The sequence below is a fragment of the Choristoneura fumiferana genome, chromosome 21, assembly GCF_025370935.1.
Source record: "Choristoneura fumiferana chromosome 21, NRCan_CFum_1, whole genome shotgun sequence".
NCBI classification, from domain to species: Eukaryota; Metazoa; Arthropoda; class Insecta; order Lepidoptera; family Tortricidae; genus Choristoneura; species Choristoneura fumiferana.
The window spans coordinates 1,949,749-1,965,691 of record NC_133492.1 but is presented as its reverse complement, the minus strand read 5'-3'; the positions used below and the strand labels follow the sequence as shown (position 1 = coordinate 1,965,691).

The window sequence follows — 15,943 nt, the reverse complement described above, 5'->3', positions numbered from 1 at the left end:
TTACTGTAATGTCTACACTGCGATGCGACTGCAATGTTTTATGGAGCTTGGAAAATACCAGTTGGGGCTATTTATTGCTGTCGCATATTAAATTCGCGACGAAGTAATACGCTTTGTGTTGACTTTAGCTTGTACGGACGACTATTTCTAGCAATTTTTTATATTTTCATTTGTTTTTAGTGCACGTTCACGAGCAAAAATAAACCCGCAAGTGCGAGTCAGACGCGCGCGTCGAGGTCCCGTACAAATTTGTAGGTATCTATCTATGAATAGGTATATAGTGTTAGCAGAACCCTCTCCTAAACATAATGTACGCAATGTGGGGTCATTTTAGATGGTTACTCACATAGACAGAATGAAAAAATAATATTGGAGACTTTTCTTATTGGGCGTCTTATTTAAGATTACCTTATACCAAATTTCAAGTTTCTAGGACAATCGAGAATACCCTATTGTTTTCTGTTAGGCTGCGGCAATTTGTATGCATTGCGTTGATGTGGAAGTTTTTTTTTCACTGGTTCAATAGATCTTAGCATTTACATAGGTAATTTTACGTAGATAATTTCAGCTCCAGCGTCTTTATTGGTTCGTTTCGTTTCTTCCCTTTGAGATATGGAACTCTAAAAAAACGAATTCGTACTGGCTACAGTATGAATGGGCCGGCTCGATTGGGTTAGTTAGTACCACACTCCCATAGCGTCTACAGACTCACGCCGAGAACCCCCGAGAACACCCGAGAAGCGTGAATGTGATCGCTTTCTCGCCCGTCTCGTTTCGCGCTCGCCTGTTCTCCGATCGGTGTCGGTATTTTCAAAAGGGTTTCTCGGGCGAGACACGAGAACGGTATTACATTCTTGTTCGGTCTCAGTGCGACCGTGGACTTAATTGTGTGTTGTCGACGTTGTCGTGTTTACAAGTGTAATTCAGTGCTATAAAATGTGGAGTAACGCATTAGAATTAAAGTTCATAGAACATTTTCATTCAGAGCCTATTTTATGGGATGCAAAACAACCAAAGCCGCTGCACTGTCGTCCATTCCGGATAACGATTGAGAATGCGAATGAGAAGGTCGCATGAGTGTAGATGCCTTCTCGGTTCTCGCTCAATTTCTCGGCAAGACTTCTCGCGTGAGGTCTGTAGGCGCCTACAGAATACCGGCATAGTAAAAGAGGAGAAGTATACACACTCCGACCTTTAGGAGACTTAACTGCCTACTCCGGCGCGGGCGCTTAGGGTGTCGATGTCTATTTTAGATTAATACCTACCGGCAAATAATTTTAGTACGAAAGTTAAGTTAAAATTGTCTTATGTCTGTGTCTAGAGAAACAAGATTCTATGCCGCTATATTATTATTATTATAACTACTAAATTTAAAAATATTATTTATAAATTTTCCGGAGTGATGGCGATGGCGACAGTGTACATACTACTCATGTGTCCCTGCACGAAACACACTTGCAGGTGGTAGAACCTTGTGCAAGATCCGCCCGGATTGCTACCACCATCTTGTTCGCTAATCCTGCGTGAAACAGCAGTGCTTGCACTGTTGTGTTTCGGAGTGGAGAGTAAGACAGCCGGTGAAATTACTGGCACTTGAGGTATTCCACCTTAGGCCTCTAGGTTGGCAACGCATCTGCAATACCCTTGGTGTTGCAGATGTTTATGGGCGGTGGTGATCTATTACCATCAGGAGACCCACTGCTCGTTTGCCATCCACTCGAATAAATAAAAACTTACACTACACTTATAAATATACTACTATAATTTACAACCATACCTAATACAAAAATATACGTAAAGTACAATTCAATAGAATCTGTCAATTTTCTTCATATTTAAGACACCCTATCGTGGGCACACTTGATTATATATGTCCCTGTTGTTGCAATTATCATCTAAAGGGAATCAAAAAAGAATAATAGTCACATCACAAAGCCTTAGGCAGCCCGGTGTTTATATTAGTAGGCTGGAAGTGTCTACAGGATTGTCAGATTCTAATGAATTGGAGTTTAGGTACGAGTACGGCGCGCGTAAAAGGTGATCATCTCGCGAAGCGAGCGCAAGACGAGCGAGCTAGAATCAAAACATACGGCACCGACGCAGCGCAGCCTTGACTACAGAAAACTTCATCCTCCTTTAATTATCAGGGTGTGCGTGCGACGGGTGCGTGTGCACACGTTTAAGCCGCGCGATGTAGTTTTGCTGGCAGTGAACCTACTTCTCTTTTACTATGATACCGGCGTGAAATAGTAGTTTTGCTACTGTCTTTTGTACGGTGAGTGGGAGATCCGGAGGCCCAACCTAGCCTCCCCCCTCCTCCTTTCCCTTTTAACCCCCTTATAGGCCGGCAACGCACCCGCAGTCCTAATAATGCTGTAGGTGTCTATGGGCGGCGGAGATCACTTCCCATCAGGTACCCGCATGCTCGTTTGCCAGCTATTTGTAATAAAAAAAAATCGAAAACATGATTCCCGATGTAAGAAATTGTCGAACTTATTATTCCACAATAGTGCGAGTTTCTTCATATTGCGCTGATAGCCATTTGGACCATGTAGGTATGTTATGTACGTGTCCCTTTTACTAACACCTGCAGGGCTACTACGAAACTTGAAACTCGATGTTCGTATCGTACCGTCCCTCTCGCTCTCGTGTTAAATAGTGTAAGTGTCAGAGGCACCGCACGACACGAACTTCGAGTTTCGAGTTTCGGAGTAGCCCTGCTGGCGCGCGTGGGCGCCTTTATTAATAAATCAGCCGTTTTTGTCGAACCTGAGCCGTATTGTCTAACGATAGCATTCCATCTCTTTCCACCTCATGACCTCATCCTAAACCGTGTGACAGAAGTGGCGAAAACGATTGTGATTCCAACCAGGGTTTCTCAAACTTATGGTCCACGTACCCCTGTTAAAGTTTCTAGACGACAGCGAACCCCTACCCCAAAATAAAGTAATAAAATTGACTGTTGGAGAAACTAAGGTTATTTTTATTTCAATCATCATCATAATATAATGTACCTATATTATTTATTTCAATAAAAGGTAACATAATATTATAGGTAAGAATCATCTTAAATAATTTATATACTTAAGCATGTGCATATTTTGCATAAGCTTAGCTATCGTAAGGTCGCGGGTGAGCAAGAAAATTATATTAGTTCAAGAATCATCTTGCCAACGAAAATACAAACTGAAACAAAAAACAACAAATAACAAACAAATAAGTAACAAATTTGGAGTTGAAATAAAAAATACAAAAAGACTCCAAAAACCAATCCTAATCATCTTGCTAGTCTTGCAGCCTGGTGGTTTTTGGAGTCACGTAAACCTGGTCGCGAACCCCCTACCGTCGAATAGCGAACCCCTAGGGGTTCGCGTACCCCACTTTGAGTAACCCTGGTTAGACAATAATAAGGCGCCCGTACTTTTGTAGAGTACATCACAATACAAAGAGGGTTTTCACGGAGGCGAATTATCACTAGATGGCGTTAGTATCGTGAGGTCTGTTTGACGTTATACCATATACCAGTCATACCGTTATACCAGTTTTAACGAATCTAATGATAATTAGGTATTTCGTAGGTTGAAAATCGTCCAGCCGTTTAGACTCAGAAAGGTCAAAAGAAATCGTCGTACACTCGAAAAACATAAAACTCTCCTTAGGGAATTCGAATAAAAAACCTAATAAGTAGCTATAATTACATATAATAATATAATTACATGTTACCTAATATTCTTAACGAACTTGATCACAACATACTTATGAGTGTGTGTGAAACACCACACCACTGTAAACGCATTGTTAAAGCAATTTACCTAACGTGATACAGTAACTTTGGGTTAAGCTTACCTGTATACCTAGCCTAAAGATAAATCATGATTAATTATCAACTTATGGTTATGTGAGTGAATTCAACGGCAGTTAAACCTTAGTATGGTTTTGCTCGTTGCATTATTGTAAAATGTTCAATTGTTTTTCTATTTAGTAAATAAATGAAAAAAAATTGTTTTTTTACGTATACTTATTCATTGATATAAAACAGTTTCCGCTAGACAGATGACTGAATCGACCTTCTGTTCATTCATACCTAGCCTCTATTGATCCTTTACGAGGTAACCCTATATGAGGAACCTTAAGGGAGACCCTCATAATAATGCTTTCAAGTAGTGATTGGGCAGGGTAAAGTTAAACCGAACTTCGCTAACTCCGAGTCAATAATTGTGGGTCAAACGGTCCCGGAAGTCCAATCCAGAACGCATTACAATCATTTCCTACCCTCAAAATGTTTGTTCTTTTGTTCGCATCCCTAGCCTAAACTTTGGCTGAAGCGCTCGGCTCCGTGCCGTGGTCAAAAGTTATTAAAAAAGTTTTACTTTTGTCACAGAGTAAGTAATAGTACAAGTCATTTACAAGTGCTTTTGTACAAATAAACTTGACTTCGATTAGGTAATTAATTTGATTTCATAAAATAAAGCAAATACTAAAGAATTTTTGATACCAGGTTTGTTGTCACTCGCAACTGTTCGTAATTGGGCCGTTGTAATACTATTCTAGTTTATTTATAATGGGGATGTTGAGACCATTAAAAAGTAATAGACACAACGCTTTATTTTAGCCCTGAAAAGCAGATTAATTTTCGATTAACTGCAAAATTAGATTTTTTGTTCCTTTAAAACAAATAAATAGTTAGTTGATTAAGTTTGCGAACAAGTGACGTCATAAGTTGCTATTTCCAAACTCTATAGGAGAGTTGTGTTTTGACAGCTCATAATGGCTATCCTTAGAGGGCTATCGTTTTTTGTCTTTCTAGATGGCGCCACTGTTGCGTGAGGTTTTTAAGTGTGGCTTTCAAAGTCTGTTATTACAGGCACCTGTTATACACCTTAAAACCGTACCATAAAAATATCGAGCATGCCACAGAGTTGCACAGTCCCATTTTGTTCGGAAAAAAAGGGGAGGACATAAGTTTCCGAAAGACAAAATTGTCTCAAAACACATACATTCATTGCCCCCTAACGCATAATTGCCATAATTAATATCAGGTAATGCAAAATATTCACAAAATTATTCCAATTATAAATAAACCCGCGTAGCTCACTCAAAAACTATGATATTTACATTGTCATTTCGGAGACCTCACGTGGACCACACGCTACACTAGCGCCTCTAGCGGCGAATTCATACGCGATAGCCCTCATTGATTGGTGGTGTCAACATCAATAATTATTGCTACAACTATTATAACCCGACTTATTTTAGGAATAGTGGCGACTACAAAGAGGAAGGAGAGTACGGTTTCACGATGGTACCTCTATGACTCTACAGTGGTGCAATAAATACTTCTTTCATACACAGTAGATTTCATTTCATTTTATTCGGCAACCATTTCAAGCTACATCTGGTGTCTAGCCATCTATTGTAGTGCCTAGCCAAAGAGTAGGTATTGTAATGTATAGTCTAGCTCTAGCTCACCAAATGTCGCCTGAACAAAACCTGAATACGGTTGTGTAGGCGTAAGAGACGACTCAGACGACACACTCATCTATGACCCTTTGTGACGACATCATTCATCGCCCTATTGATTGTGGCGAGCGTTGCGCCGCCGACGAAATGCTCGACACACAGTGGTTTGGTTACCTGGCAACAGTGGCAGCCAGTCCTGGATTTGTCAATTGGCCGTATAGGCCGCGGCCTAGGGGCGGCAGATTTCAACGAGAAAACTATTTTAGAAAGTTACATAGGGCGGCGGATATAAAGTGGCCTACACTCCTAAAAAACATAAATCCGCTGCTGGTGGCAGCACCAGCAATGAACAGAGAACACGCTTGTCTCGCCGTCTGCCCAGCCCACTGACTTTGTGACCGCGGCCTTAAGCGGCGATTACACTGCAGGGCTACTACGAAATTCGAAACTCGAAGTTCGTGTCGCTAAATCCCTCTGACACTTACTAATCCCTCTGATACTATTTAATACGAGAGCGAGAGGGACGGTACGACACAAACTTCGAGTTTCGAGTTTCGTAGTAGCCCTGCTGAGTCGTTGACCTAACGCGGTCGCCGAACTTGTTTTGAACTACTTAGGCCAATGAACGTCGTCTTATTTACTAGGTACCATGTTCTATTCTTCACATTTTTGCGGTATAAATGCCGCTTTATACCTAAACGCCGTTTTTGTGAGAGAGTGAATTTTTTGTACTATAGTTGTTCTATTACTTTTTATGTAGTCAGGGGCCGATCTTTTTTAGAACTAATTGGGCTGCCAAATATTTGCGAAAATGGTCGCAGCTACGCAAATTATTTCTAGTTGTCACAACCATCTGGCCCTATACCACGCACGAAGTGCAAAACTCGAACTAACTTCGTATGTTGCCGTCCCGCAGCTTACGTCATTTAATACGCGAGTGAAAGGGACACATGGAAACAACTAAACGCAATTTTGACGTTACGTTTGCAACGTCACAATTGACAAGTGATAGTTACCCATTACGCCCTTGTTATTTAAGATAGTTAGAAATCTGTTAAGCAAATATTGACTGTATTATAACTAGAAAGAGTTTATATTTAGATGCATAGTATGAATAAAATCGTATCAAACAGGTTGATTAGTACTTTCTATTCCTAATCAAACGTCAAGCATCTGATAGAATTTTCTCTTAGCTTATTTTGTAAGTGAAAACAATTTTGTTTGAAGAAATTTAATTCATTATTAAAAATGACGAGTAATTCGTCATATAATAACGACAAAGTGGTGACGGGTGAAGTGGAATATCCGGCCACCGATCCGGCATCGGGGGCGTTCTTCCAAACAGACTACAAAAAGTAAGTAATACACGTATAATATCTGTTTAATTGTACTATTAAGCGATTATTTTCTTTAATCATGCTATTTCGCATATTATTGTACCTTGATTTGATTGCTGAAATAGCTTAGTTGTGTTAAACCATTGTAAAACTTAAGACCAGAGCCTGTATAACTCATATTTTTGTGCCCAACCTTTACCTAAGTGTAACTAGAACTGGTCTATGAACTAAAAACAATTACTTTGCTCACCCGCGACCTATAACCTGAGGTTGTATGTGAGCAATATAATTGTTTTTAAGTTCATTGGTATGGACCTCCCCAAAGTTACACCTGATTAAATAAATTAACTAGAAGTAGTCTACAGAATCATGTTCATTTTGATATTTACCATAAGGATAACCTCACACCACAAATGTACGCAATAAGTTCAAGGGAATTACGGATTTACAACAATGTAACAGAGTAAAATTATTATTTGAATTTGTTCTGGAAACAGATTAAATTTACATCAACAAAAATAATTTATAAAATAATTATATGGTGGGCCTTAACAGTTTATTTAATCTTGGGTTACAGAAATGAAGATCTCAAGCTTATGTTGGATGGCTCTAAAGATTCCCTGAAGCTGGAGGCCATGAAAAGGATCATCGGGATGATTGCTAAAGGCCGTGATGCATCTGATCTGTAAGTATAATGTATTCCTCCTTGCTTTAACGAACCTTATTTCTAATAAGCTATTTGAGTCAACAACTTCTATGTGTTGTTATTCTGTACCATAAGTATGTATGTATGTAAACACTTTATTGTTCAAAATAAGTAAACAAACACAAATAAGTAAGGAGACATCTGTGATACACTTTCTTAGAAAAATCTTTGCATACTATTAGCATTGTAAATAAATAAATAATAAATAAATATCACGGGACAATTCACACCAATTGACCTAGTCCCAAAGTAAGCTTAGCAAAGCTTGTGTTATGGGTACTAAGCAACAGATAAATATAATTATATAGATAGATACATACTTAAATACATATTAAACATCCAAGACCTGAGAACAAACATTCATATTTTTCATACAAATATCTGCCCCGACACGGGAATCGAACCCGGGACCTTAAGCTTCATAGTCATGTTCTCTAACCACTAGGCCATCTGGTTGTCTCAAATTTGCAAAGTTGCATCTTTTTGCAAACTTTTTAGATCATTTTACATTAAAATACAATACAATAACTCTTTACTGCACTACCAACACATAGTAAGCTGTACAGAAAACACAGATTTTAATAAATAAACTACTGTCTATGGTTTTTTGAAGTGTGACTTTTGATCATGCTTTTTGTTTTAATGGTAAAAAAATGGCTCTAATAAGTTGCAAAAAGGTGCAATCTTGCACAAGCATGCTTAGGAGATGAACCTTGAAGAAATTGCCTTAAAACTTTCACAAGTCCCAACTTTTAGTGGATTTGTACAGCTGAAATTTACATATGATGTGTATTTCTATTACCGCTACAACAAAATATGATAAAAAGAAAATTAAATCAAAAGGGACACTGTTTTACAATGCTGAGTCAACCCACTGTCATTTTGCAATACAATTGCTGTTAAAATTATTTTCTGAGGGTTGACATTGTATTGCAGAATTAATCAGGGTGGACTTGACACACTATTGCATAACAGTGTCCAGTTAGGGGTTCCCATACAAGACACATGTTATTATTATAATTTATAATTTTGTTTACAAACTTTTAATGTTTTCTCTAAGACCGACTCATGCTTGAACACTTTTTATTTTTTGATATGATAATAATTCCAAATCCACAGATTCCCAGCGGTGGTGAAGAATGTGGTGTCAAAGAACATTGAAGTGAAGAAGCTTGTTTATGTGTATCTGGTGCGCTACGCCGAAGAACAGCAGGACTTGGCGCTGCTCTCCATCAGCACCTTCCAACGGGCGCTGAAGGTTATATTAGCTTTGTCCTGCGCTTTCACCCTCATGCAACTTTGAATTTCGATCACCCCTGGTGTTGCAGATGTTTATAGGCGGTGATCTCTTACCATCAGGAGACCCACTTGCTTGTTTGCCATAGAGTTGAATAAAAAAAAAACATCCTTTTATGTACACTTGGGGTTCTTTCACCACCCATTGATTTATTTTATTTGACAGATAAATGTGATGCTGTCTCCATCTAATCAACAGGCAGTGCTTGTGTTATGGGTACTAGGTAATAATACATACATAATTAAAAATCGAAGTCAAGAACTATCATTCGTATTTTTCATACAAATAACTGACACCAACGTGATGAATGGCGTGGTTAAATCAGGGGTTTACGGTGGATACATTCCGCTTCCAACTGAACCAACTGGAGGTCTGTAGGAGCCTATCTCCAATAATGGACATCCTGCGGCTGATATGATGACGATCTGCCTTGACCGGGGATCGAACCTCAAATCTCAAGCATCATAGTCAAATTGTCTAACCACTGGGCTATCCGGCCTTCAAAATATTGTATAACTCTTTAATGTACCATTTGCCAAATCGTAACTACTTTGAAAAAAAATCGTATCTAAAATCAATATGTCAAAAAAATTGAACCTTGACATACCTAATGATCATAAAGTTCACTCGAAAAAAATATCGATTTTGAGGTACAAGTTTTTTTTTAAAGTAGTGACAAAGTATGTGGTCTACCATCCTAAAGTTGATATCGTTTGCATGTCATTCATTCATAAAACAATAATGCCAATAGATGTCTGTCAACTTGAAAGGTTCGATTTTAGCGACATCTTCATTTAACGAAAATACAAACTGAAACATGGATGCACTGAAAAAACCCAGAAAAAGAGATCAGCGATGGGAATCGAACCCAGGTCCTCAGCATTCCGTGCTGCCTGCCATGCCCCTACACCACCACTGGACAGGAGTCTAGACACACATTTCTTCCATGCACCACACTTTTCAGCCTGCTTTTTAACCTTTATTTATTTATTTATTTATTTATTTATTTATGTCACTGTAAAGTCATGTACATTAAAGTAGGATGTTATCGTTAGGTACATAAGTCAGTCCATGACGCCCTTACCCACTTAAGCAGCTCGTCGTTAGATTTCACGGGATGACCGTAAAAGTAAGAAATTTGGAGTTGAAATAAAAAATACAAAAAGACTCCAAAAACTAATCTTAACATCTTCATTTGACAGGAACTTGTTTAAAAATTGATAGACCAATTTGGCTGATGGGTACAAAAGACATATGAAAATAAAAGTTAACAAGTCAAAGAGATAATTATGTGGCAATACAATGCTGAGCGAGGCCTTTTTGGTGTCCTGTCGTGAACAGAATATAATAAAAATGATAAAAATGTTTGTAAATTTAAAAAAAAACTGAACATAAATTATACTGTGCGAAAATGGGTCCCGGTCTCAGCATGCGCTGGACATCAAGGTCCAGCGCTGATTTTAGACTGGGGCCTAGACAAACCTCGGTCGGACGCGAACAACAAGGAAGCGGAGCGTTTGTGTGTGTGTGAGTATGCGCGAGTGCGTCCGTGCTTGCGTACATGCTTGCTTGCGTGCATGCGTGCGTGCCTGCATACTTATCGTGACGGAGTGTCAGGATTTTTATGTGTTGGTATAAGGCTTATGGAGTGATTGCTTTCTTTATATTTTTCTTATCCTTATAATGATGTCGTTCAGGATCCAAACCAGCTGATCCGCGCGGGCGCACTCCGCGTGCTGTCGTCCATCCGCGTGCCCATGATAGTGCCCATAGTGATGCTGGCCATACGGGACTCCGCCGCAGACATGAGCCCCTACGTGCGCAAGACTGCGGCGCATGCCATACCCAAACTATACAGGTACCGATTATCGCCACTAGAGAGGTGCCCTTGGGGCCAATGCAAACTTAACACAAATGTAACCTACCTACGTTTCTGTGTCGATTAAAGGGGCGGTCACACTACACCGCTGCTTAAAGAACGGTGACGGTACGGAATCGCGGTGACGCATCGTATGCGCACCGTTTTTTAGGGTTCCGGAGCCAAAATGGCAAAAACGGAACCCTTATAGTTTCGCCATGTCTATCTGTCTGTCTGTCCGTCCGTCCGTCTGCGGCTTTGCTCAGGGACTATCAATGCTAGAAAGCTGTAATTTTGCACAGATATATATATATATATATATATATATATATATATATATATGTAAACTATGCCGACAAATGTTTCAATAAAAAACTGAAAAAAAAATTTTTTTTAGGGTACCTCCCATAGACGTAAAGTGGGTGTTTTTTTTTATCCAACCCTATAGTGTGTATCGGTATCGTTGGATAAGTCTTTTAAACCATTAGGGGTTTGCTAAGACAATTATTCAATTCAGTGATTTGTTTGCGAAATATTCAACTTGAAAGTGCAAATTTTCATTAAAATCGAGCGTCCCCCCCCCCTCTAAAAAATTCAGGATGGTAGTAAGTATATCAAACTTTCGAGGAAAACTATAACGGCTAAGTTTGCTTGAGAATTATTAGTAGTTTTACTTTTAAATAGAAGCCTAAGGTATTTATGCCTAAACTTGTCCGACACGCTTTTGGCCGGATTTTTGTATGCTTTCCACACCGCTGCTTAAAATACGCAAACGGTGCGGAATCGCAATGACGTGCCTAAAACGTCATGACTATTTCGCTAAAGTCCTGACATTTACGGCACATCACTGCGATTCCGTATTTTAAGCAGCGGTGTGGAAAGCATGCGATAAAAACGGTGCGCATACGATTCTCGCTGCGATTACGCACCGTCACCGTCCGAAATCCGAAACGTAGGTAGGTTCCATTTATGTTAAGTTTGCATTGGCCCCATGGTCTAATACCACACATAAGTATTTTAGAATTTATTTTATTTAATAAAGCCATAAATTATATGTATAAGGTACATGCTGATGTTATGCAATACAGGTAGAATCAATATAATTTTACCCAGTGGGTGTAGCTAGATACATTTCACTTAATAACTAACAGTTAAAATTATAATATTCATTTAAGCTATATGGACATAACTCGATAACAAACTTTTTCAGAGCTGGCAAAAATTTTGTGTGTTTGAGTGACTTAATTTCTACAGGCAATGTGTTATACACTTTTGCAGCCACGTAAGTAGCACTGCGCTGGTAGATGGTTGTCGTAGCAATAGGGGCCCGGACATCGTAAGCAAACCTCAAATTAAGTCTGATGCTATTAAAATTGTTTTTTGGAGGAAATTTATTTGCATTTCGAAAGACTAGTTTGCAGAGCTCTATAACATACAGTGCTGGAATTGTGGGCAAACCTAGTTTTTTAAAAGATGCTCTGCATGACTCTCGGTTTGACTGGATGCCATTTAAAATACGCACACATCTCTTTTGCAATTTAAACAGCCGATGGACTTCAGTACAACTGCCCCATACTGCCAATCCATAGAGAATGTGTGATTTGAAAAACGCGTGATACGCCTGTAAGGCCGCTTTTACAGAAGAAAGGTTTTTTAAGCGCTTCAGAGCAAAAGTGAAACTACTGAGTTTGCCACAGAGAAAATCTACATGCTTTTTCCAGTTTAAGTTTTCATCTACGTAAACACCCAAAAATTTAGCTTCATTTACAGCCAGAACCGACAAGTTATTTGATTTTATATCTAGCCTTACACTATTGGTCCTAATATTTCTAAAATGGAGACACTTAGTTTTATTTATGTTTGCGGTTAGATTAAGCGTACTTAACCAATTGACAACAATGGACAAGTTATTTGTAATTAAATTATTAAGGTCTTCAACTTCGTTTCTCTTAAATTTAAATAACATGGATATATCATCAGCGAACATAATTATTTTGCTGGGCAATAGCTCTGGTAGGTAATTCACATACAAGAGAAATAAAATGGGTCCCAGTATGCTCCCCTGGGGCACACCAGATTCCATGCATGAGATGTCAGATTTAATACTAGACATTGTGCGACATTTGTGATTTAAGGTTGACACTAAGACACATTGCTCCCGTTGTCTCAGGTATGATTCAAACCATTTGTTTGAAATACCTCTTACGCCATAGCGATTCAAAATATCGAGCATTATGCCATGGTCAACATGATCGAACGCCTTAGATAAATCCAAAAGAATGGCCACAACATTTTCTTGTCGATTCAGTGCACCATAGACGTAATCGGACAGTTCAAATAATGCATCAGCAGTAGATACACCCCTCTGGAAACCAAATTGCTCAGGAGCTAAGATTTTGTTTGCAATCAAATAAGAGTATAGGCGATTTGCCATAATCTTTTCAAAAATCTTAGAGAAAATTGTTAAGAGAGCAATTGGCCTGTAATTATCAACACATAATTCGTCACCCTGTTTAAGTATTGGCTTTATATTAGCTTTCTTTAACCTAGTTGGGAATTTTCCCTCAGTCAAAGAAAGATTAATTAAGTACAGGAGGGGTTCTAATATTGAGTCAGCGATATACTTTATAACACTGGAAGAGATTTCATCATAACCACATGACTTTTTATCTTTAAGCCCCTTGATAGTACTTCTCAACTCATCTTTGTCAACTGGAAAAGTAAAAAAGGAGGTGGTTCCAAAAGGAGGTAGTACTGGCTTTGAACCAGGAGGATTGCTTGAATTCTGTGTGACATTAGATTTAAAGTAATTATTAAATAAGTTCGCCGCATCAGTCATAGAGTTTGCTGTTTTTACACCATCACATAGACCTATTAAACTAGTTAAATCATGCGATTTACAACCTTTAATATTGTCATTTATCACTTTCCAAGTTTCACGCACTTTATTTTTAGAGACAGAAATTTTCCTCTCTGTGTGATTCTTTCTGGCTAAAGTAATAACTTGCTTTAGCAAGACACAATACGATTTGTAATGCTTTAACAAGTTTACATCAGAGCTATTTTTAGTCAGTATGAATAATTCTCTTTTCCTTTTGCAAGATGTTCTAATACCTTCCGTCAACCATCCCTTGTCCTCTTTAGCTTTAGATTTCAATTTAATTTTTGTATTAGGTACGTATTTATCAAAATTCATTAATACTATGTCATGAAAAATATTAAAGCCTGTGTCAACATCTTTTGCATTATACACAGGAACCCACGATGTATTATATAAACTCGATATAAGTCTATTAAGATTATATTGTGTCAACTTTCTAGACCATTTATAAAAAGTCGTAGCGCGCCTTTGTAAAACCGCTGGAAAAGTGGCAAACTGTAGAGTATGATCAGATATGGCAAGGTCTATAACGGTTACATTTTTGAGTTCCAAATTGCTAACAATATTGTCTATACAGGTACTGCTATGTTTTGTAACACGAGTAGGTTCTTTGACGTGGCACTTAAGATTATATGTATTCAGTAACTGCACAAAATCACGAGCTTCATTTTTGTCACCTAATATATTAGTGTTGAAATCACCACACATCACTATTAAAGTAGGAGCTCCGTTGACTCTGTTTCTGTATCGATTAAAATTGGGAAAAATGCGATTGTGAAAATAAGCTTCATCAAAAAAACATAGTAGGAAAAAGTGAATGCAAATTTTGCTACCAGGAAATATGACTTGATATTTTTTCTAGTCTTGATCCAGAGCAGAAGGAAGACTTGGTGGCCATTATAGACAAGCTTCTGTCCGACAAGGCGCCTCTGGTGGTGGGGTCGGCGGCCATGGCCTTCACTGAAGTCTGCCCTGACCGCATGAGCCTCATACATCGGAGTTACAGGTAAATGCCCTGCACTGTTAATTAACTAACTGGAAACCTAGAAGTCATCATGGTCATATATTTAAAGGCCTAGCTCTTGTCGGTGGAGTTATCACAGGAGATGATGTTCAAGGATGTTTGTTTTTAAAGAAAGACAGAAGGCACCTGTAACAAATAAGTTTTTGGTAAAAATTTCATTTTTAATTCAAGCTTTTTTGCTGACTGTACTTTTTGGTGACTGTGCTTGTATTGCCACCCAAACTACATTTGCATACCAAATTTCAAGTCGATTCCATTAACCGTTGAAGAGTTCCATCCTGAGGAGACAATCCTGGCCAGGCTACCAGGATGTCACTACCAGATTATTAGATTATCAGATTATTGTTTTGTCACGCAACTTACATAAATATACCAAACATGTCAATTCAACTACTGGAAATTGGTCGAATTTAACTTGCAAGATTTGATTACAGACAGACAGACAATGGGACAGGTGAAACTAAATAAAAGCTTGTAAAAAAAACTAACAAATTTGGATGTTGTAAAATAAGCCAAAAGGGTTAGAAATGTTGTAGGACTGAACTGTGAGAACTATGTAAGTAGAAGCACGAATAGGTATTTTAACGTCCAAGTTATAAGATATTTAGAGACAAGCACGTTTTGATAGTACGGCTGCAACGCTAAGAATGAATTTTGACGTAAAAACAGTGCTGAATAGGAAAGCACAGTGAATATTCGAAAATTTATATTTTGAATTTAATTTTTAAACGAACCAAAACATGAATCTTCCTCAAGAAGTTGATAAGCCTTGTTACAGAGTAATCGCCATTCTGTACGCCTCTCTGCCAACCTTCTCTTCGTCTTGACCCATAAATGCACGTCTCGGTCTTCCCCTGCCTCTCCTGCCCTCTTTTCTCTTCAATTATTGTACCTACCTAAAAATAGTTTGCTCAAAATCGACAGTAGAGTCGATAACGCTATATGTTTAAACCAGTTTGTCCGTGTTTTTATAATCCCATTCTTAGAAGCGAAACGAAGTTTACACTGGCGCTGGCTTCTCATTGGTTGAAATCTGCTATCGTTTTAGGAAAATCTGCTCGCTATTGGCCGACGTGGACGAGTGGGGTCAACTCACGCTGCTCAACGTGCTTACTGTTTACGCGAAGACTTTCTTCCCCGACCCGAATGATGAGGTAACTGACAATATAGCTGAGAATTATAGAAAGAATTTTTTTTTTTTTTTTATTCGACTGGATGGCAAACGAGCAAGTGGGTCTCCTGATGGTAAGAGATCACCACCGCCCATAAACATCTGCAACACCAGGGGTTTTGCAGATGCGTTGCCAACCTAGAGGGCTGAGATGGGATACCTCAAGTGCCAGTAATTTCACCGCAACACTCTCCACGCCGAAACACAAC

At 38.7% G+C, this 15,943-nt stretch overlaps 2 protein-coding genes across 2 annotated transcripts in view; both read left to right on the top strand.

Moving 5' to 3' along the window:
- Positions 1-255, top strand: part of LOC141439950 (AP-3 complex subunit beta-1-like) — an 11,521-nt gene extending 11,266 nt beyond the window's left edge. The window contains exon 10 of the mRNA XM_074104415.1: positions 181-255. Within this exon, the coding sequence (XP_073960516.1) occupies positions 181-255 (75 nt within the window). The remainder of the gene's footprint in view (positions 1-180) is intronic.
- Positions 256-6,582: 6,327 nt separating this feature from the next.
- Positions 6,583-15,943, top strand: part of LOC141439905 (AP-3 complex subunit beta-2-like) — a 43,011-nt gene continuing 33,650 nt past the window's right edge. The window contains exons 1-6 of the mRNA XM_074104357.1: positions 6,583-6,815; positions 7,375-7,482; positions 8,623-8,761; positions 10,498-10,658; positions 14,402-14,545; positions 15,612-15,717. Coding sequence (XP_073960458.1) covers positions 6,709-6,815; positions 7,375-7,482; positions 8,623-8,761; positions 10,498-10,658; positions 14,402-14,545; positions 15,612-15,717 — 765 coding nt within the window. The 5' untranslated portion in view covers positions 6,583-6,708. The remainder of the gene's footprint in view (positions 6,816-7,374; positions 7,483-8,622; positions 8,762-10,497; positions 10,659-14,401; positions 14,546-15,611; positions 15,718-15,943) is intronic.